Genomic DNA, 22,506 nt, shown 5'->3' on the forward strand with positions numbered 1-22,506 from the left:
CATGATTTAGCGTGCGCCCTCTACCGGCGCGGAGGAATAAAGACGTGGTCCGCGGATCACGGCGACGGCTAACCCTCAAAAGGCACATCAGCTTGAAAGGGACCATGTGAGCGTTGCGTGCTTGTCGTTTGCGTCATGTTATAAGCGCCAAGTTATTCCCCCCCCCCCACACACACTTTTCACACTCGCATTAATGCCCATGTAGGACAGAACAGCAGTAGAATGGCTGTTGCCGTAGACGTAGGGTGTTACATCCGTCAGCAAAATGACGTCAATCCTCATTTGCTGTGGTGCAGGTGCAGTAATGACAAGCCAATACGGTTTAGAGCAGTGTTTCTCAACCCAGTCCTCATGGACCCCCCTATCCTGCAGATTTTCATTGTAACCCTGCATAGGTAGCCCTGCTTGTACTTATTCGACCAATCATCTCGCAGCACCTAATTATGCAAGGTGTGCAACGTCTGACACAATTCATTGAGCTGATTGGTTGAATAACTACAAACAGGTACCTATTCAGGGTTGCAAAGGAAATATGCAGGATAGGGGGTCCTTGAGGACTGGGTTGAGAAACACTGGTTTAGAGTCAACATAATCCGTTTCTGAGCGGCAACCCCAGGTAGGCCACACGCCCAGTATCAATAAGGCGACGCACTGGTCTGTCACATGACATACAAAACAAAGGTCATAAACGTAGGTTACTGTCCACCCGATACACAATAGGGAAGCAACTACGGTTTCATACAGCAGAGCTTAGTGGTTTAGTTACTCTAACTTCAACCCAAAAAAAAAAGCGTTAACATTTTTAAATCTGCTGCTTTATTCTCATTGCAGCACAAAAAGAAAACCAAACTGTGAGTAGTTTGTTTTGCAGTATGAAAAAAAAAGAGTAAAGAATCTTGCAAATACAGGTAAGAATTAATCCAGTATAAAAATATCCCTTGATGAACACGAACCATGAGCAAGACATTGATCTCTTGCCCGCTGAAAAGCTCCTTTATTATTCAGTCTTTCTTGCCTTGGGCCTGTGCTGAGGACTGAGGGAAAAAAATGAGGGAACAGGAGAGATCTCAGAACACACACACACACGCGCGCACGCACGCACGCACACACACAGGGAGGGAGGGAGAGAGAGAGAGAGCAAGGGCGAGCGAGTGAACCCAGTGAGTGGAATTTCCAGGCGTTCCAAACTCATTGTACTACAGAGACTATCAGGAAGAACCCTGTAACAGGAAAACAAAACATAGACCTCACCAGAGCAGCTGACAGGAAACCAGGGAAAGAATAGGGTTGTATTCATCAAAGAGTCTTTGTCATGCAGTCTGCTCCTTAGTGTTTTCAAAATTAACTGGGGTAACTTTATTGCAGATGCTGATTCAGCAGCAGAGTGCCTCCGTTCAGAGCCATGCAAGCGGCTGCACATCATTAGTGTGGATTTAAGAAGCAAAATCATAGGTGCACAAATTTTGTGCAAGAATAAAAACACAATTAGCATAAAAATATCACTTCATCTACGAGTAAGACTTGACACAATGATAGAGTTTGTATGTCCGTGTGGATGGAATCCTTTAAAAAAAAATTTTTTTTAAAAAAGCACGTCAAACGCAGGACTCTCAGCAAAGCACGATATTGTCATACAGCGTACTGGTGTCTGTGAAAAGAGCCCACAATTTCCCCAAATATCCAAAAATGGACGAAATTTTTTTTTTATGATAATTTATTCTTTTTATTACAAAACAAAAGATAAGCTTGGAACTGCTTATATTATTCATACAGGCGAGTTAAATTACAAGCCCAGCCCAACTGCAGGGAAGGACTGTGAAATATTGCAGAAACGTGTTGCCACACTACAGAGCTGCTGCAGCATCACGATGCGCCTCTAAACATTAAAACACAAAACCAATAATCAAAGAGGAATTTCTAAGTTGCTGGTTTGGCACATATTTTGTTTGTGGGATAAGTGAGTTATTTTTGAAAACATTTTTTTTCCTCATAATAAATGAAAAATTGCCATTGCTCAGCTTCTTTTTTTTTTCCCAGCCTCTGAATACATCCTTCGAAAGCAATCTAATTGGCCACACTGAAAACCCACATTTGTCAGTAATGTAAAAAAAGCCATGGAAACAGAGGCAAGTGAGTTAGAGTTCCATCATTAACTATAATTAATGTGAAGAGGTAGATATTCATAAAAGAAAATTTCACACTCTGAAAACTTTAAAAACGGGAACTTTTTGCACTTTTAAATGAGCCGGTTATTTCTGCTAATTGCACTCCTTCCAACGATGTGAGGAACAAAAGCAAAAAAAATTTTTTTAGTAAATAACTTAGAAATATTGATTTTTACCATTGTCAAGGAAAAGAATTGATAAAGCAGAACTATATTTGCTTTTGTACCTTTTTATATAATTCAGTTGGAGTAGGCTATAGTTGCCTGAAAAAAACATAAATAACCAATATGGGTCAAAAAAAAAATACAAATGAGGAACTGTATGATAACAACTGCAACAGAAACAAAGCATTTCTTTTAAAAGTTCCAGCTACAGCGATGCTCCAGTCCAAACACATCTGAGTTTACAGTTCAACCTGTGAGTCAGCGGCCTCAAAACTTCACACCAACCACTGACCTCCCGGAAATCTGGATGTCATCAAATGGAAACAGAGCAAGAATCTGAAAGGCAAAAAGATATTGTTAGAAAGTCAACGTCACACTGTTGAAAGACTGTCTATTCTGCCCTCACACCACGTTTACAGCTTTGTACAGCTAGACAGATAGTTAACACTTAAGGAAATGATGCTGAAGCATTGCTTGTTGCTGAGGATTGATGTTCTATCTTTTCCTCTCTTTTCTCCTCAGCTTTATTTCTTCTCTTCAACAAGAACTTCTTATTTCCTTTGTTGTAAGACTGCAAAGGCAATCAACAGAAAATAAACATTACAAAAATATACTGTTTGTTGTTCATTCATTCATCATCAGCCACTTTTCCAGAGTCGGGTCACGGTGGCAGCAAGCTAAGTAGGGCACTCCAGACGTCCCTCTCCCCAGCAACGCCCTCCAGCTCCTCCTGGGGGATCCCAAGGCGTTCCCAGGCCAGATTGGATATGCAGTCCCTCCAGCAAGTTCTGGGTCTTCCCCGGGGTCTCCTCCCAGTTGGCCGTGCCGGGTAAACCTCCTAAGGCAGGCACCCAGGAGGCATCCTAATCAGATGCCCAAACCATCTCAACTGTCTCCTTTCGATGCGAAGGAGCAGCGGCTCTACTCCAAGCTTCCTCCGGATGTCCGAGCCGCTTGTATCTGCGATTTCACCCTTTTGGTCATTATCTAAAGCTCATGACCATAGGTGAGGGTTGGAACAAAGATTGACTGGTAAATTGAGAGCTTTGCCTTCCGGGTCAGCTCCCTCTTCACCAAAACGGTCCGGTACAACGTCCGTATTACTGCTGATGCTGCAAAAATCCTCCTGTCAATCTCCCACTCCATCCTACCCTCACTTGTGCACAAGACCCCGAAATACTTGAACTCTTTCACTTGAGGCAACAACTCATCCCCAACCAGGAGGGAGCAATCCACCATTTTCCGGTAGAGAGCCATGCCTCAGACTTGGAGGTGCTGACTCTCATCCCAACCATTTCACACTCAACTGCAAACCGCCCCAGTGCGCGCCGGAGGTCGCGTTCTGATGAAGCCAACAAAACCACATCATCTGCGAAGAGCAGAGATGCAATTCTGAGCTTCCCAAAATGGACACAGTCCTCACCTTGGCTGCGCCTTGAGATCCTGTCCATGAATATCACAAACAGAATCGGAGACAAGGGACAACCTTGGCGGAGTCCGACACCCACCGAAAACATGTTTGACTTTGTGCCAAGAATGCGGACCCAGCTCTCACTTTGGTTATACAAGGACCGGATGGCTTGTAGCAACTGCCCCGGCACCCCATACTCCCGCAGTACCCCCCACAGAGTGCCCCGGGGTACACTGTCGTAAGCCTTCTCCAAGTCCACAAAACACATGTAGACTGGCTGGTCAAACTCCCATGCCCCCCTCAGCAGGGTAAGGAGTTGGTCCGTTGTTCCACGGCCAGAACGGAATCCGCATTGTTCCTCCTGGATCCGAGGTTCGACAGCCAGTCAGAGCCTCCTTTCGAGCAACCTAGAGTAGACTTTCCCAGGGAGGCTGAGCAATGTGATGCCCCGATAATTGGAGCACACCCTCCGGTCCCCCTTTTTGAATATGGGAACCACCACCCCAGTCTGCCACTCCACAGGTACTGTCCCCGACCTCCACGTGACACTGAAGAGGCGTGTCAACCAAGACAGCCCAACAATGTCCAGAGCCTTCAGCATCTCAGAGCGAATCTCATCCACACCCGGCACCTTGCCACCGAGGAGCTTTTTAACTACCTCAGAAACCTCTGCCAGGGATATGGGTGGGGCTTCCCCTGAGTCTTCAGAAGCTCAAGACACAACTGTTTGTTGTACCTTGAGCTTAACACACGTCTGTATTGTACTACACATATTAACATGTATATAAAATATACATATAAAATGAAATGACACATCAACAGTAAATGCAATATTACTGTCTTCCACACAATTTTACACTATCTAAAAAGATACATGGCAACATATAACCGAGTACATATCGCCATACACATAGCCTACATTAGCCAGTTAACATGACAAGCTATCACCAAAAATATGATACAAACGAGATGAAATTTACCAACCAAAATTACCTAAAGTTAGATAAGATTATAATATCGTAATTCACAATCTTGAACATGTCAGTACTTACAGACAACGATTTAACCAAGGCTTGTAGTGGAGTCAACTCTAAACTGTAACCATGCTGTTTAGAATCTGTTGGTCCGTCCCTGAAAAGTGTCCCACTAGAAACGTCTACCAAACCCCGCAGGGTGGAACACTCCTCGCCTGGTATCCTGGTATACCACTACCATTACCATTACTTTGACTGTTTTGAGCATTAATTAACCAAAATCAATTATCAAAGCACAATAACCAATGTTATCATTTACAAACCATATGTTGTTCTACCTCAGAATGTCCATCAACTAAGGGTCCTTAGACAGAAGGAAGATCAGTTCTGAGACAGGTCTCAGGTAAGTTTTCTGTCTTCCTTGTCTCACGATTTTCATTTAAACCTTGCGAACTTTTGTTATCTTTGCCAGGTAAGGTTTTCACAACAAGTCCAACAGGCCACTCATTGTGTTTAGCCTGACTGTCTTTCATAAGGACTATGTCATCAACTTGGATGTTTGGCTTGTCATCTATCCACTTCCAGCGTTTCTGTAGAGTCACCAGGTACTCCTGTCTCCATCGCTTCCAAAAGCTGTCTGCTAGACATTGGACTTGTTTCCACTGATTTTTGTGAAGCTCCTTTTGACTGAAGTCACCTGAAGGAGCTCACACTGAATTTATCTTCTGAGTAAGGATCACCGCAGGTGTCAAAATAGTAGGCACCTCCGGGTCAGTTGACACTGGAATCAGTGGTCTGGCATTCAAAATGGCTATGATTTCTGCCATCAATGTGGTCAACACTTTGTGCGTGAGACGGCCCGTCAGAGTGCAGCAACATTCCATCTAGAATACGACGTGCAACTCCTATCAGTCTTTCCCAACAACCTCCCATGTGGGAGGAATGGGGGGGGGTGAAAGTCCAGGTGCAGCCCTGGTTGTCAAGGTAGCTTGTCAGTTCTGGATCATCAGTGTTGAAATTTAATTCTTTACATGCTCCAACAAAATTTGTGCCTCTATCAGAGCAGAGCTGTTTGGAAGGTCCCCAGACAGTAAAGAATCATCAATAAGGCATTTATGAAGCTTGAAGTGGACATTGATTCTAACACTTCAATGTGTGTAGCTCTTGTGCTCATGCACATGAATAACACTGCCCATCATTTGCTTTCAGCACAACCTCCACAAGTGCGGCGAGTGACAACGCTCCACGGCCCGAAGACGTCTAATCCTACATGGGTAAAAATAGGTTCTGAGGTAAGTCTGTCGGCCGGTAGTTCTGCCATTTTCTGTTCTAGTAACCTTCCCCTTAATTTTTTCACAGGTCAGACAGTGGTGGCTCACACTGGAAACCAGCTGTTTGCCTCCTACTATCCACACACCCGCTGACCGGATGGCTCCCTCAGTGAAGTGGCGACCTTGATGAACTACTTCTTCATGGTAATGTCTCACCATGAGGGTTGCAATGTGATGGGTCTTTGAAAGTATTAGAGGATGCCACTCATCTCTTGGTAAGTCAGCATAGGTAAGGCGACCTCCAATTCTAAGAAGGCCTTCCTCGTCGATGAAAGGATTTAACTTTCTCATGGGAATCTGAATTCCATTTTTCAAACACTTGAACTCTTTCTTGAAAGCTTCTTGCTGGACACAACGAATGACAACTGTTTTAGCTTGCCACCATGTATCAACGGCATCATCTTTGCGAGTTTTGGAGAATGTTCTTGTGACATGGATGAGTTTTGTTATGGCTTGTAGTAGTCTCTTCCAGCTAGAAAACTGTTCAAAACGTGTCGAGCTGAACTGATCTTCTGTAGCTTTGGTGTAGGAAACGGCAACTTGGGACCGAACTTCAACATCGAGATCTGGATTGACAAGATCAAAGCTGTTACTTTGAGGAGGCTCACAAGTGCGTTTCAAGAATCCAGGGCCTGAGAACCAGTTGGTGGTTCTAAGGAGAGTTGCAGTTACAGGCCTTGTGACATGGTCCGCTGGATTATGTTCTGTGGTGACATAGTGCCACTGTTCTTGATGTTCCTCTAATTCTGGTGCTGGTTCTGCTTGATCATTTTCAAATACCTTTTTTATGAACTCAAGAAAGTGGTCTCTCATGTCTGGGCGTCTATTCAGTGTGCAATGCAGGGATTGGAGTCGTCTCATGGCTAGCTCCCAGTTGTTAGGAAGACAGCGACGGGGTGTGCAGAACGGGAGAGGCGCTACCCAGTTGTTTGCATTATCCACGAAAACTTCTCCGTCCATGATATCCAAGAAGGTTTGACCTTCGATGGACAGCTGTTTTTTCATCGTCAGGGGTTCTGTCGAATACTGTGGCTCCAAGTTTTTCTGTCTCCTCGCCTTGGAGTGTATCCCCCATGATATTTTGATGGTAAGATGTTTTTGTATTAACCGTCTCTTTGACTTGGATTTTGTTAGGGCAGGGACTCAACATGGATGTGCATCCATTCATCAACGTATGTGTTTTGTATACACAGACATTAGGTGGTTTGTGAGCTCTGTCCAGACAAACGTTGCCTACAATGACCCACCCAAGGTCAAGACGCTGTGCGTAGGGGTCGTTGTGGGCTCCATTGTACTGTTGTCGTACTTTGTGGACTCTTAAGATGTCTCTTCCTAGCAGGACGAGAATCTGAGCATTTTTTTTAAGCATTGGTATTTTATCTGCAACAGGCTTCAAATGAGGGAAGTAACAGGCTATTTCCAATGTGGGGATTTCTGCTCTGTCGTCTGGAATCATTTCACATTCTGCAAGTGTCAGCAATTTGAGCTGGGTCTTCCCATCATCATTGGATTCCACAACAAAGTTTACTGCTCTCCTTCCTGAAGTTTCTGTAACGCCAGAGCAGGTCTTTAATGTGTAGGGAGTTGCCTTTTTGCTGAGGTTGAACAGCTCGAAGATTTCAGAGCGTGCAAGTGACCGATTGCTCTGGTCGTCTAACACTGCATACGTCTGAATAGCCTTTTCTGGATGATCTGCAGGGTAAACTTTCACTAGACATATTTTGCAGCATGATTTGGCACTGGCATTTATCCCACAGATCTCTGTGCACTTTGATGTTATGGCAGGAGGAGTCTCATGTGGATCTTCCTCCTCGTCTTGCTTTTCTGTAGCTGCAGAGACTCCTGAGGCCCATGGTGCTGGACCTGGATGTAGTGCAGACGTGTGTCTGTTGCTACCACATTCTCGGCACATAACTTCTTTGTCACAGTCTTTTGCTCTACGGTTCGTTGACCCACAGCACCTGAAGCAGATATTTCTCTCTTTAAGGTAAGTTTTCCGCTCTTCCATAGGCTTACTTTGGAAAGTGCGACACTTCCTCAGCGCATGAGGCTTGTTGTGTATGGGGCACTGTCGGTCTGGTTCTTCAGCCCTATTTTGAGCATAGCCAGTAGGAGCCACCGTTGGTTCAGAGAACACTTCAGTCCTTTTCACAGACACTGGTACTTTGTTGGTGTATTTTGAGGGTCTTTCTGCTTTATTGAGACTGGAGTTGTTAGCTTGTGAGATTATGAAGCTGGGGTCATTTCTTGTTTTGGCTTGGCAGCGCACAAACCGTGAAAAGGTGGAAAGGAGATGTGGTTATCCTCTTTGTACTCTGATCCTTGGTTGATCCACTTTTCTTGGAGACTGAATGGGAGTTTGGATTCACCTGGATTCCCAATGAATCCAATTCACTACAATTGGATTCACTCCACGTGATGTATCGAGGTATGTTAAACCAGGTAGGTATCCTGCTTTTGCATATTCAAGCTCAAGTAAGAGGTCTCCAAGCGCGCTTAGCTTCACATTGTCTCTATTTGAAATTTTGGGAAATTCTTCGATTCTCTTTAGAAGTGAATGTTCGACTGCCTCCAGAGATCCATATGTCTCCTCTAGTCTTTGCCAAACCATGCTTAGCCCTGCGGCTGTATTGTGGCTGTGTATGGCTCGAATTCTTCTGGCATGTTCCGCAGACTCCGGTCCAAGCCATTTAGTCAAGAGGTCTAGCTCTTCTCTTGGGAGTTAAGGCCAATTCACCGATGACACCATGAAAGGAAGATTTCCACACCCAGTAATTCTCTGGGTGGTCATCAAACTTTTGTAAGAGAGATGTGATCATCTCTCGTCGCATTAAGTATTTTGCAAAGTCTGGTATTGCTGCTGTCTCTCTTGGACAGTTGTCAGGTTCCCACTTTTGGACTGGTGTAGGCTGGCTCAGGTGAGTTAAATTTGCATACGGCTCTGTTTGTCTCTTTTTCTTTTTTTTTTTTCCTAGGAGGAATGTGCCCGTGCATATTGTATAGTACTCACTGATGGCCGGAAGTTAACATCCTTGGGAGCATAGTGCAGGTCAGTATCTTTGTTCCCATCTCTGGGGTTACATATGTCTGGACTGCAGCTCTCTGCTGCTGTCTGTGCAGGAGTACCAAGCAGCCCTGTGGACATAGACATCTGCTCTGACTCTACACAGTGACTGTGCTACTGTACATACTTGCTTGTTCGTTGTTCAGCATTGAGTGGAGTGAATGGTAGGTCGATGTCATGATGAGACTCTTTATTTCTAGATTTTCCATGGCAGCCACAAATATGGCTGCTTCTGCTGCATCTTTTTCTTTCTGTAGAATGTGCATTTTTGCTTTTAATGCTGCTTCTTCGACCATCATCTTTGCTTCTTTCTTAGCAAAGGAAGCTTGTATATGGGCAGCTTCAGCTTTTGCCCGTGCCTTGACCGCAGCCGCGCTTGCTGACGATGTACTTGTGCATCCCGATGACCTGGAGCCTGCACACTTGGATCTAGTCTCCAGAGACTGATGTGTGTCTTCTGCTTTTTCCAGTTCCATCTTGCCATGGAGAGACATGGGTAAGTAGCGATGAATACAGTGTGGAAGTTGAGCTGCTCCATAATTAACCCGACATGTTACCGTCTTCTTACTATTCTGCCCTCACACCACGTTTACAGCTTTGTACTGCTAGACAGATAATTAACACTAAAGGAAATGATGCCGAAGCATTGCTTGTTGTTGAGGATTGATGTTTTATCTTTTCCTCTCTCTTCTCCTCAGCTTTATTTCTTCTCTTCAACGGAACGAGAACTTCTTATTTCCTTTGTAATTTTTTGTAAGACTGCAAAGGCAATCAACAGAAAATAAACATTACAAAAATATACTATTCGTTGTGTCTTGAGCTTAACACACATCTGTATTGTACTACGCATATTAACATGTATATAAAATACATACATATAAAATGAAATGACACATCCGACAGAAATAATGCTATATTACTCTGTTTTCCACACAATTTTACACCCTGTGATGGCCTGGCGGCCTGTCCAGGGTGTCTCCCCGCCTGCCGCCCAATGACTGCTGGAACAGGCTCCAGCATCCCCGCGACCCTGAGAGCAGGGTAAGCGGCGCAGATAATGGATGGATGGGTAAACAGATACATGGCAACATATAACCGAGTACGTATCGCCATACATATAGCCTACATTAGCCAGTCAACATGACATGCTATCGCCAAAAATATGATACAAACGAGATGAAACACACCAACCAAAATTACCTAAAGTTAGATAAGATTATAATGTCATAATTCACAATCTTGAACATGTCAGTACTCACAGACATGGATTAACCGAGGCTCGTAGTGGAGTCGACGCTAAACTGTAACCACGCCGTTTAGAATCTGCTGGTCCGTCCCTGAAAAGTGTCCCACTAGAAACGTCTACCAAACCCCGCAGGGCGGAACACTGTCTATGGGTTTTCTATGCATTTTTCTATGCAGATAAAAAGGAATGAGCAAAATAATAATGTATGCGTCTGCAGATGCATGCATAGTCATGTGAAGTACTTTATAGATCTCCAAAAAGTATTTTTTTTTTTACATTTTCCTCCATTTTCTAATTGTACTTGGCCAATTAACCTATTTTTCAAGCTGTCCCAGTTGTTGCTCCACCCCGTCTGCCAATCCGAGGAGGGCTGCAGACTACCACATGCCTCCTGCGATAAACGTGGAGTCGCCAGCCACTTGTCACCTGACAGTGAGGAGTTTTCTCAGGGGGACGTAGCGCGTGGGAGGATCACGCTATTCCTCCCAGTCCCCCCCCCCCCCCCCGCCAACAGGCGCCCTGACCGACCAGAGGAGGCGCTAGTGCAGCGACCAGGACACATACCCACATCCGGCTTCCCACCCGCAGACGCGGCCAATTGTGTCTGTATGGACACCGGATCAAGCCGGAGGTAACACGGGGATTCGAACCAGCGATCCCCGTGTTGGTATGCAACGGAATAGACGGCTACACTACCCAGACACGGGGTTCAATGTCTTGTTCAAGGATTCCTCAGCAGGGTGGATGTTTGCTGATGCTCGGGCTTGGACTCGACGCACTACGTAGGTAGAAAGACATTGTCCCTCACCCCTGTGCAACATGCTGCTACCTTACGGCACTCAAGGAGACTTAAAAAGCGATGCTCGCGGCGTCCGGGTGGCGTAGCGGTCTATTCCGCTGCCTACCAACACGGGATCGTCGGGTCAAATCCCCGTGTTACCTCCGGATCGGCAGAGAGGGGGTGGAGTAGCAACCGGGACGGCTCAAAAAACAAACAAACAAACAATGCTGTGCAACTCACCGTACTGTAAACGATATGCCAGCGAGTGTATGGATGCCGTGCCAACTGTGACAATGTTAATTCTTTTCTACTGTACCACACTCAGCCCCGGCATCTTAAGTTTATCAAAATATAACATGGTGGTCCCTGCCTAAAACTCACGTCGCCGTTGCCGTCAGCCAGATCCAGAGCCGTTTCGTCCTCCATGTTTCGCAGCATCTTGTCAGCGCCGAACTTGCAGAGGAGGTCGGCGGCCGTGGCGTCCTGGCGTCCCACCGCCAGATGCAGGGGCGTGCAGCCGTTAAACATGGCAGCATCCATGTTGACTCCGTTGTCAAGCAGCAGAATCACTGCAGGGATGTCGTGGAGCTCCACGGCGAGGTGAAGAGCCGTCTTCCCGCTCGTACCCTCCTGATAGGGCACAGGATGGATGTTGCATTTTTAATCATTTTGCTTTTTGGTTCAATTCTCAAACTTGTTTCTTTCGCACTTTAAAGGTTGCTTCTGCAAAGTGCTATCAAAGTTGTCATTGTGAGAAGACGCATTAAGTGTTTTTACTGTTGCTGTTATTATAGTACAATAAATTAGTCTGTAAAATGAGGCCCAGTGATATCTTTGGCCTGTGATTTAAACTCTGAGGCATGTCTAGGGTAGGTGAGGGGTTAGCTGGACCCGTCTCCTTCCACTGTCACCAATAGCCCATGATAGACCGACTGGGCCTTGCCCCTGCGGGACTCAGAGGCTTGGCTCTGGGCAATCCCAGGAAAAGCTAGCATACATCAGGACTCGCCAGCATAGCCTAATCATATCCCCAATCTAATTATGTCTCTGTGAATCCAGCAGGAACCCCTGAGCTCAGCCCGTATCACTATCAGGGGTTTGCACAGGTGCAGCAAATTTATAGAGGAACACAACATAGCAGGAGCTGTAAACATAGTTTAAAAAAAGGGACGAGTGCGATTATAAATACTTGCACAGTAATGGACCACGTGCAGCACACTGGGGCAAACAGATTCATAGACAAGTCAAAAATACAGTGTGTGTGTGTGTATATATATTTTTTCTTTAAGATTAATATTCTTTTCTACTGTACCATACTCAGCCTGGCATCTTAACTTTTTCGAAATATAACATGGTGGTCCCTGCCTAAAACTCATATTGCCGTTGCCGTCAGCCAGATCCAGATCCAGAGCCTTAATACTCTTAACATTCCACTCCTCATTTGTTGAGCACTTTTATCTACACCATTGATGGTTTCTGGAAAAAAACGCTACATATGTATATTATATATATATAATTCTTTTTTAAGCAGTACATACATTTTCCAATATTCTCCAATGCTATCTTAGCATTTATATATTGCTCTCAGACATGCAGATATATAGTAGTTTCAGGTGCGGGAAGATGGCGGCGCAAACTCACGTTTGCAGCAGCTTCACGCAGAGGCTTTGTCCATGTCTAAGTGTGTGTAATCATGTGAAGTTTTTATTTTGATCTTTGATTATTTTTTTCATTTTTTTTTCATTTAATGGCTGAGAGAGCTGGCATTGGATCGGCTGAGAGAGCTTGGTCTGCATCCGGTGGGCCTGGGGACCGCGGCCCTGCCTGGAGCTGCACCCGAGGAGGAAGCACCGAGGGCGGTCTGACAGGACGCGGAAGCGGGGCAGGCTAAGCTAACTGCTAGCCCATGCAGACCGGCAGTCCCGACAGCCACCCTGGCTGGCGATCATTCTCCCGGGCAGGGGAATTTTTTGGACGGCGTCGTTCACCGTTTGTGTGTTTTGTTTTTTTTTTTTCTTTGTTCTATCTGTTTTTGTATGTTTTTGGTGGTGTCATTTTTGGATGTGTGTTTTTATCTTTTGTGTAGCACTGCTGTGGGCTGGGTGAAATGAAATTTCGTTTCTTTTGTGTACGCAAGTACATGGTAGAAATGACAATACGTTGTTCCCGGCTCCTAAAGTTTGTGTGCGTGGAATAAGAACGCAAATTCTGTAGCATCTTTCCAGCGGGCGTAGAAAGAGCGTTGACGTCATAATCGTGGATGATTTAACGCCTGTTTAGACAGAGACTGACACTGCCGCAGCAGGGACATCGTTCCTTCCAGCGACAATGTGGTCTTTAAAGAGCAGGCCGTCGCTGTGTTCAGCGTTATTATATTTAGAATACCGCTCAGTGCCGCATGCCTTCGTGACATCATATTGCTTGGGGACCATAATGATGAGGAGAGCCACAGTGAGGGTACCAACCTGGATATTCAGGTCTGCTCCCTTTTTCATCAGGAGCTTCATGAGATGATGTTGCCTGTTCAACGCAGCCAGGTGAAGACAGGTAAGACCTGTAAGGACACATCTTGTTTGTCATGTGCAACATCCTCGGGTTCGTTCAGAGGTGAAAAGTGAATTACAAATCAGCACGCTCAACTTCTGGGACCGTAAGGGAAGAGAGCCGGCAGTTAAGTTGTGTGCAGACACAACTGTCAAAGTGTTTTGGCTACCTGTTGATGGAGAGAGGGTCTGGGCAAACACACAAATCTCATTTAAATTCCAAATGATGATTAAATTACACCCATGTTCTTCCTTATTTGGCCGTAGTTCTCCTACGGATTCCCGAACTTTCCCTCCATTACCTTCGAATTAATTCAAGCCAATAGAAGCCATGTCTGATAAAGGAATGCAATTCATAAAACTCAAATGGAAAGTTTTCCGTTTATGGAAATGACCAACGTGCTGTCGAAAAACTGAGCCGAGCAATGCTGCAAGCACAATATAAACACAAACAGGAAAAAGCTCTTAATAGCAACATCACATCATTGGCTCGTGTGGCTCTGCAGCACACACACACACACACAAAAGTAACAGAACAGTTAATCCTTCTTTCACCTCTCCAGTTCTGGGTCTCTAGGACGGGCGCCAGTTTGCTGGGGGACACCTCTCTGGTCATCTCAGCGGCACAGTTCACCCGGCCATGCTGGCAGGCCACATGGAGCGGGGTGTTCCCATCCTGGTCTTGCATCTCCAGGCTGACCCCCTTCTCCACCAGCCCCTGCACCACGCTGGGCAAGTTCAGGTAGGTGGCCAGGTGCAAAGGTGTCTAGGGATCACCAAAAAATTAAAAATAATGATGGTAACCCTTTGTATTACAGGTCATTCATTACACGGATGGGCCGGTATGGCTCAGGAGGTAGAGCGGGTCGTCTAGTGAACAGGAGGTCGCTGGTTCGATCCCCGGCTCTTGCAGAGAGTGTGGCGAAGTGTCCTTGAGCAAGACACCGAGCCCCTGACTGTGCCTGATGAGCAGGTTGGTGCCTTGCATGGCAGCCTCCACTGCCAGTGTGTGAATGGGTGACTGTGAGGCATACACTGTAAAGAGCTGTGAGTGGTCGGTAGACTAGAAAAGTACAAATGCAGTCCATTTACCGTTTACACAGAAATAACCACGTAATATACGAGTATAACAGATGTAACTGAACTATGATGAGCGGTAATTGTTGAGTAATATGTCAGTAAAATAGAGGCTTTTTTTTATATCTCTGGTTTGCTTCCTTGTAATTATAATGTGATGTTAGTTACACTCCACATCAAACGCTGTGTATGGGATAAATTCACACACCACAACAGTACCAAACAAGAAGTTTGAATCCTTCGTGTCACAGGGATGAATAGTAATTATTTGTTAAACTTGAATTTGCGATGAATATTGAACGTGGTGCGTTATCTTCACTATGGCTCGGTTGCTCAGCAGGACATTTTATATTCACCTTATATTCAAATACAGCTTATATGCGACTATTTTACTCATATATTGCTTGGCTACAGAAAATGGAAAACAGAAATAAGTAGCGTTATCCTGAGCAGTGGATAACTTAAAACAAGTTGGTTAAGCGAGTTTGAGCGAGTGTGCACTTAAAACAAAAAGGGGAGCTCACACAGACTCACAAAAACGGAGAAGAAATGAAATGAACAGAGCATCCGAGTGACGTAGCGGTCTATTCTGGTGCCTACCAACACGGGGATCGCTGGTTCGAGTCCCCGCGTTACCTCCGGCTTGGTCGGGCGTCCCTACAGACACAACTGGCCGTGTCTGCGGGTGGGAAGCCGGATGTGGGTGTGTGTCCTGGCCGCTGCAGTAGCGCCTCCTCTGGTAGGTCGGGGCAGCTGTTATTCAGTCATGTCAATAACAGCGGCTGGTGACTCCCCATGTATGGGAGGAGGCATGTGGTAGTCTGCAGCCCTCCCTGGATCGGCAGAGGGGGCGGAGCAGCGACCGGGACGGTCTGGAAGAGTGGGGTAATTGGCCGAGTACAATTTTTTTTTGATATACTTAAATGATCGTTGTAGGGAAATTCTTCTCTGCATTTAACCCCTCCTAGCTGTGTAGCTAGGAGCAGTGGGCAGTGGGGACCAACTCCAGTTGGTCTTGCCATGCCCCAGTCAGGGGCACAGACAGGGGTATTAACCCTAACACGCATGTCTTTTTGATGGTGGGAGGAAACCGGAGCACCCGGAGAAAACCCGCCGCAGACACGGGCAGAACATGCAAACTCCACACAGAGGACGACCTGGGATGACCCCCAAGGTTGGACAACCCCAGGGTTCGACCCCGGGACCTTCTTGCTGTGAGGCGACAGCGCTGACCACTACGCCACCGTACCGCCCGACCGGGGAGAAAAAAAACGGGGAAGCATCCGGAAAAGAACAAGAGCTTCTGGTGGGATGTCCCGCTGTCAGTAGGCCGACTTCCTGGGCTAAACAAACTCCACCCAAAAAATATGGACTCATTTTTGGGTGGCTTTTTGGTAAACACTGGACAGAACAGGACATTGCTGAGTCACAGTGCAAAGTGCCGTGTCCCGGTTTCCCTCTCTAGCCGTGTCCTCCGTCGCAAGTGGCTCTCAGCCGGCTCCGTTTAACAACCCTCCCCTGCATCCCAGTGAGGCCTGCGTCCGTCCAAGTCCCGAAAGATTGGAAATATTCCCCCGCCCGCAATCTCACCAAAAAAAAAAAAAAAAAGAAGAAGGATCGACTCCTTCCGAGGGCTCTGTTTCTACAGGAGGTAAAGGAGGGGAGTTTCCATTTAAAGTCCCTCGTGAGTTCACGGAGGAAAACGCCCACAAGCGGCACGCCCCAGACACGATGTTCTCGCGCCAAGGAAGAGAACGGCGGCGCCTTTGGACTTCCAGCGAATTGTGCCATGGCTGCCAACATCAGCCCGCAGTTTTATGAGGAAGGAGTGAAGCGGGGTAGAGAAGAAGAAAAAAAAAAGGTCGAGGAGTGTCTGCAATTGTGCTTACCTGGTACAAGTTGTTTTGGATGTCCAGGACGTCTTTTGGGAACAGCTGTATCAATTGGTGAGCAAAGTATTCATCTTCGTGGATGATTGCTAAATGCAGGATTCTGGAAAGGAGGGGCAAAACATAAAAACAGTGCTTATCTATGGTGCTTGCAAAAACATGTACGCCTGTTTTCTCCTATGTTGAGCAATCGTCTCAAAAGCAGCAATCTAGAGAAGTAAAAAAAAAAAAATTTAAAAAAAAAGGACTACATTTCAACAAAGGCAAACATGCTGTTTCATAATTTCACCACAGAATTCACCCCCCCCCCAACTAACCGGTACTGCGGCGCTGACTGAGCCGAGCGATAAGCGTTACCTGTTGAGCAATAAGAGAAACTTCGGTAGCCATACGCAGCCCTGCGAGACGTTTCGGCGAAGACGCGCTTTCAAACGGCTTACCGAGACCCACAACTCTGGCGGGCTTGTGTCGCGAATGGCAAAACGCACAAAAAAAGAACAATACGCTGAAACCTCAAAACCTTGAGTGGGAAGTGGTGGCGCACAAAAGTGTGTGCAAAAAGCAGGAAATGGAACAAGCATTATTGCTTAATTTAGACTAATGTAGAACATCACACGGCAGGCCTGATTTAGGGAAAGGCTTTTTTTTTTCTTAATCCAGCCGTATTCTCATCAGATCCAATACATGGCTGCAAGTTAGGAGTCTTTATATCTTAACGACTACCTTTATTTTCTCCAGTTTAATGAGATATATTAAAGACTGAAAGTAAGACGCAAATAAGACTATATATATATATACACACCCAAATAAGACACTCTCTCGCTCTCTCTCTCTCTCTCTCTCTCTCTATATATATATATATATATATATACATATATCAGTTTACCCATCAGTGTTACTTAATAGAAACTATAATCTACTACTACTACTACAACAAAGCAAATGTATGTGTGTGTGTGTGTGTTGCTTTGTAGGGACCAAGGCATGTACTCCCTGCTTGTATGATAATGAGACAGGTGCTGGCTATTTCAGAGGACAGTACGTAAGACCACAGGCGGATTATGAGAACATGGGCCCCTGGGCTCTGGTGTGTAAAAGCCTCCCACCCACTCCCCTCCCACACACACACACACACACACTAAATTCACCTGTATCTCAACAGGATTTGCACACAGTGAACACCGTCAGCACATGAACTAAGACATACACGTTCACCTGCAGCTTCCGGCAGTTTTTCTGCAGGACTCGTTGGGGCTCCGTTATTGACATGAATGACTAAGCCCTTTCTGAGTACGCGACGAAGAAATGCAAAGTCAATAACAGCGACTGCATGCAGAGGCCCAGGCCCGGTAGGCCCGTTCAGCATTACACCCCTGCACAAGACAAACCACGAAGGCTCAAACGCTAACCCAAGGCTCCGCCATGCAGAGCTTCCACTAGCCAGCTGCTTTTCAAGGCCCATGCCAGCGACACATGTTGGGATGTTTTATCCGAAGTTTTCTGCAAAAATGCATTCTTGCATGCAATTTGTTGGGGCCCCCCGCTATATTTCAGTGTTTTCATGTGCGTAATTAATTCTTTATCGCTCCGTTTTCCAGACGATGGTCTACAGATTAAACCCAAGCTCGTCTCTGAAAGGAAATAATCATGTTTTGATTGCGTCACACGGTGACGTCTGGCGGGTTGAGGATAGCAAACATAAACTGAATTCGATGTACGACATACGACACCATAGTGTTAACTGTGATACACTGCAAAAAGGCATGAGAGGAAAAAAAATAATTTCCTCCCTCCATATTTGTGGAAATTAAAAGATGTTTCGTATGTTAAACATGTGGGGCGCGCCAAGCAGCCGCACACCGGGCACGATGGCGCCGCGCTCAGAATAATTATTTAGTTTGCAAATAGGTAAGAGCGCAGGATAAGCGTAGGGATTTCCCTGTTATATTTTACATTTTCTCCTTGAGCAGACGCTTGTCAAACCTGACTGAAAACAGGGCCCAGCCATGAGCAGATTCACCTGTTCCCGGCATGCAACGTATCCACATCATAACGAGTGCATGTCAGGTGAACCTAGTTTAGCAGCACCTTGGGTCATCTAGAAAGCACAACGTTAGCCACATTTTAATTAAATTCCCACAGTAAGTGAGAAATGCCCATTTTAAGCCCCCCCCCCTCAACCTGCAACAGCAGAAAACAATTATATGACAGGTAGACGTCTCATTGCAAGTACGGCTGAACTACATATAATGTACACAATGCTGTCTGAAAAGATTTGTGACTTTTGTTGTTGCAGGAGACAAAAAGTGCGGCAGATGACGCCTCTGGTGTGATGCAGCGAGGCGCGCCGCGTGACGTCCTCGACGTCGAACCAATGACGCGTTAAAAGTGCAGCTTTTGTCACCGGTGACAGTTCCTCCAGGAGGACGTTGCTCGCGTGTGAGGAACACCACGTGTCGTCAGGTGTTCGCTTTAAATCAACAGATGGGGTGATGATGAGGTCATCCAAAACGCCACGCGATTGTCAGGTGGGTTGCAAAGATAACGTCACTCGCTGGCTTCTTGACAGTTGGTGCGTGTGCGTGTGTGTGTGCGCGTGTGTGTGTGTGGGGGGGGGTGGTTATTTCAGTAAGATCACTGATCCAGATTCAAATGAGTACAAACCAGACACGTGCCCTTGTCAGCTCGGCCCTCCTGCAGCCAGACTCGGGCCTCATCAACGGGGACTTCCTGGTTTCAGCAAGCGCTGAATGAGAAAGTACTTCGGCGTCCCGCGAGGAGAAGCGGAGTGCTGGTGCCACCGTCTCGCGCAGTCGGTGTGACGTGGCGTATTGTGTTTCAGGCGTTTCTCTTGCCAGGTAAACTACTAGAGAATTGAAACTGGGCGGCACCAAACAAGAGACGGCGGAAACAAAGAAAGGAGGCCGCAGTGACAACAAGGCAATTATAGTGCGACTAGATCAGTCTAGACTCACAGTCACACCGGTTTTTGATGGCGAGAAGGTCGTGGAAAGGCCACGGGGGGGGGGGGGGGGGAGATGAGTGGGTCACAGAGGAAGGTGTCAGCGGGCCACGTTGAAACCTCTGCAGCACAACAGCCGTGGGCGCTTGTGTGGGCTACACAAAGAAAGTGGCCTCCGGTCTCATGGCCTCAAGATGGGAAATAAATAACAGCTCACACACAAGTCTAACGGCTGGAAACTAAACTGCTGCGGCTGGCGAGCTTATCTGCTCCACAAGTTAGATGGGCAGATAGCCAGTCATTAGTTATTTATCTATCTATCCTCCTCGCTTCCCTCTGTTGCGCCGGTGAACTAATGACGAAGGCTTGCCGGGCTAAAGATCCACGTTCTGCAGCGGCGGGTGGAAAAAGAGCACAAAAAAAACATAAAAATCCAGCCCTTCGTAGCACGCCAGCGGATCATGAACATGACATTGCTGCCTCCCAGCATGTGCTTTGCGTGTGAGTGCGTGTGTGAGCGCGCGTGCGAGTGCGCGCGCGCGTGTGTGTCGGGGAAGTCCAGGCCCTCTCCGTTTCACTTCTGCTTTCCGACTTGAGACGGCCTCATCCACGTCCATGGGCCGACGTCTGCAATTTGACTGGTCTCGTCTCTCCTCAAGTGGCGTCGCACTGCCCTTAAGCGAGCAACGCGGCGACCAAATGTGCGTCGCAGTTGTGTTTTGACGGACAAAAGTCGGCTCGTCTGTCAAACGCAAAAACGCCATGCGTTCACACACACACGCAGCCCCGAGCCTCCGGAGACCGGATTACGGATGCGTGAACTCTGACACAGCAGGCTGCAGCTGGAGCAGCTCCGGGGGGGGGGGGGGGTTCAATGGTGGATTTCGTGCTCCCCCTGAGAAGCGAGAGCCAACGTGCGCGAACCAGCACGAAACACTTGCGCAAAGGGTGGACGGCGGAACACGTTTCTGGACTTTTCTGCTCCCCTTGTTCCACTTTTGCAGCTTGTTATTCGTAAAACAGGTCGACTCATGCACTAGAGATAGCTCGCCTTGTCTGGACTCCCCCCCCCCAACACACACACACACACCAACACACACCAACAGCCTGTCACGACGGGTTACGTCGCTCATTTGGAAGTTGGGGGTACTTCATTTTTTATAATGGGCTCCATTAACAAGGACGTACGGGTCGAGTCCACACATCAGTCGGCTTCCCGGGGAAAGGACGGAAAAAAAACAACAACAAAAAAACACAACAACCCCCAAAAGCTGATGAAATTCAGGAAATAAGGAATAAGGTTTAGAAACAAACATACGTGTCTCCATCATCGGTGATAGTGGTCAGCAACTTCTCCTCCTCCTCGCTGAGCCGCGCGTTGTGCGGCTGCTCGCCCTCCGCTCTGGATATGCTGCAGTCTCCCACCAGCTCCGACAAGCTCTCCACGGTGAGGGACGACGAGCCGTACGCCGAGTCCAGGCGCTCGTCGGCGGCGGCGGCGAGCTTGCCGTCGCCGGGCTCGCTCGGCGGCTCCCTGCCGGCGGCCTTGCTGCTGCCCAGAGGGTCCTCCTTCAGGATGGACCTGTACGAGTCAATGCCGGAGTCCGCTCGGCTGTCCTCCAGTCCAGCATCGTCTTTTTTACAACCACCGCTGGCCATGGTTGGGCCTTCGGGACCCAAAAAAAAAAACAAAAGAAAACAAAAAAAGTTGTTGTTGTTGTTGTTCAAACGCGGATACCCGCCGGGGCCACTCGCCGACGTGCGCACGCCTCGAAGGGAGTCCCACCTGAGGAGAACGCGACTGCTCTGCGGACGCGGTTGAGGACCGGTGTCCTGCCACCGCGCTGTTCTCCTTTCCGACAAGCCTCACGACGAGCTATCCGTTTTCATAGGTCATCCAAAAACACGTGGTAAAGCCATACCAAACTTTAGCGACCGCGGACGTCCATGGAGCGGTGATAATGAGGATACTAAATAACGATAATAAAACCGACCTCTGATTCTTCCCCGTGCTCTAGACGCTCGGCACCATCACGAGCTCGCGCGGAGCTCACCCTGCATGGCTGAAAGGCATGTGAGCAATGAAAGACGATAAGGGAAAAGCTGAAGCGCTTTTTTTTACATGGGGAATCCCCAAAGGGCGTGGCATGCTTTTCGAGTTTCCCTATGTGGAGAGGCCAGCGCTGTGTGTGTGTGTGTGGGGGGGGGGGCGTGAGTGTGTGTGTGTGGTGGTGGGGGGGGTGCGCGAGTGTGCGCGCGCACTCGCCAACAACGTCGTCTCGACTCAAACGCTGATGTGTGATCGGCACCTTTACTGCCGCCAAGAATAGCTGCTGTCGTCGTAAGTCAGACATCGTTACGTGGAGTTTGTTTCATTTTATAGGACCCGTCCCCCCCCCTCTCGCCGCTTACAGTTCAGCGCAGCGTCCGTGGCCGCGTTATACGCTGCGGACGCTGCGCTGACAGTGTGCCAGCGTGCAGAAACAAAAGCAAAACAAAAAACTTCTCCGTTTATACACATTACAACCACAAGAGTCCTCTCAGAGCTGTCCGCCTAGCCGGGCCCTGCAGCCTGCGGCGCGCCCTCTTGTCGAGCCGAAGTGGGGCATGGTCTCTTATTTTGACAACCGGTCTTGAGAGCAAACTGCGGAAAACAACGGACATGATGTTTCCTTCTCCCGACTTCTGGGGAGGAAACCCTCACCCTGTTCAGCGAATGTCCTCTGTCACAGCCCTACACGTGCAGAGGCGGATGACAATGACACGAGTAAGGGATGAAAGCGGTGTGACGAGTCGTAGCGAACTTACCGGCAAGTCTAGAACAATCGCGGTAATAACGACAACGCCGTGGTCCAGCTTCCGATTCGCAGCTTCCGATCCGGCAGTTAAGGGGGGAAAC

At 47.4% G+C, this 22,506-nt stretch overlaps 1 protein-coding gene across 1 annotated transcript; it reads right to left on the bottom strand.

Moving 5' to 3' along the window:
• Positions 1-1,710: 1,710 nt before the first annotated feature.
• nfkbie (nuclear factor of kappa light polypeptide gene enhancer in B-cells inhibitor, epsilon) lies at positions 1,711-21,671 on the bottom strand. The gene is made up of 6 exons (XM_056294933.1): positions 20,926-21,671; positions 16,646-16,748; positions 14,235-14,445; positions 13,602-13,690; positions 11,518-11,766; positions 1,711-2,665 (listed from the first exon to the last, which is right to left on the bottom strand). The coding sequence occupies exons 1-6, from the start codon at positions 21,264-21,266 to the stop codon at positions 2,597-2,599; spliced, it is 1,062 nt and encodes a 353-aa protein (XP_056150908.1). The 5' UTR covers positions 21,267-21,671; the 3' UTR covers positions 1,711-2,596.
• Positions 21,672-22,506: the final 835 nt, after the last annotated feature.

Source organism: Lampris incognitus, chromosome 15 (genome assembly GCF_029633865.1).
Source record: "Lampris incognitus isolate fLamInc1 chromosome 15, fLamInc1.hap2, whole genome shotgun sequence".
NCBI lineage: Eukaryota > Metazoa > Chordata > Actinopteri > Lampriformes > Lampridae > Lampris > Lampris incognitus.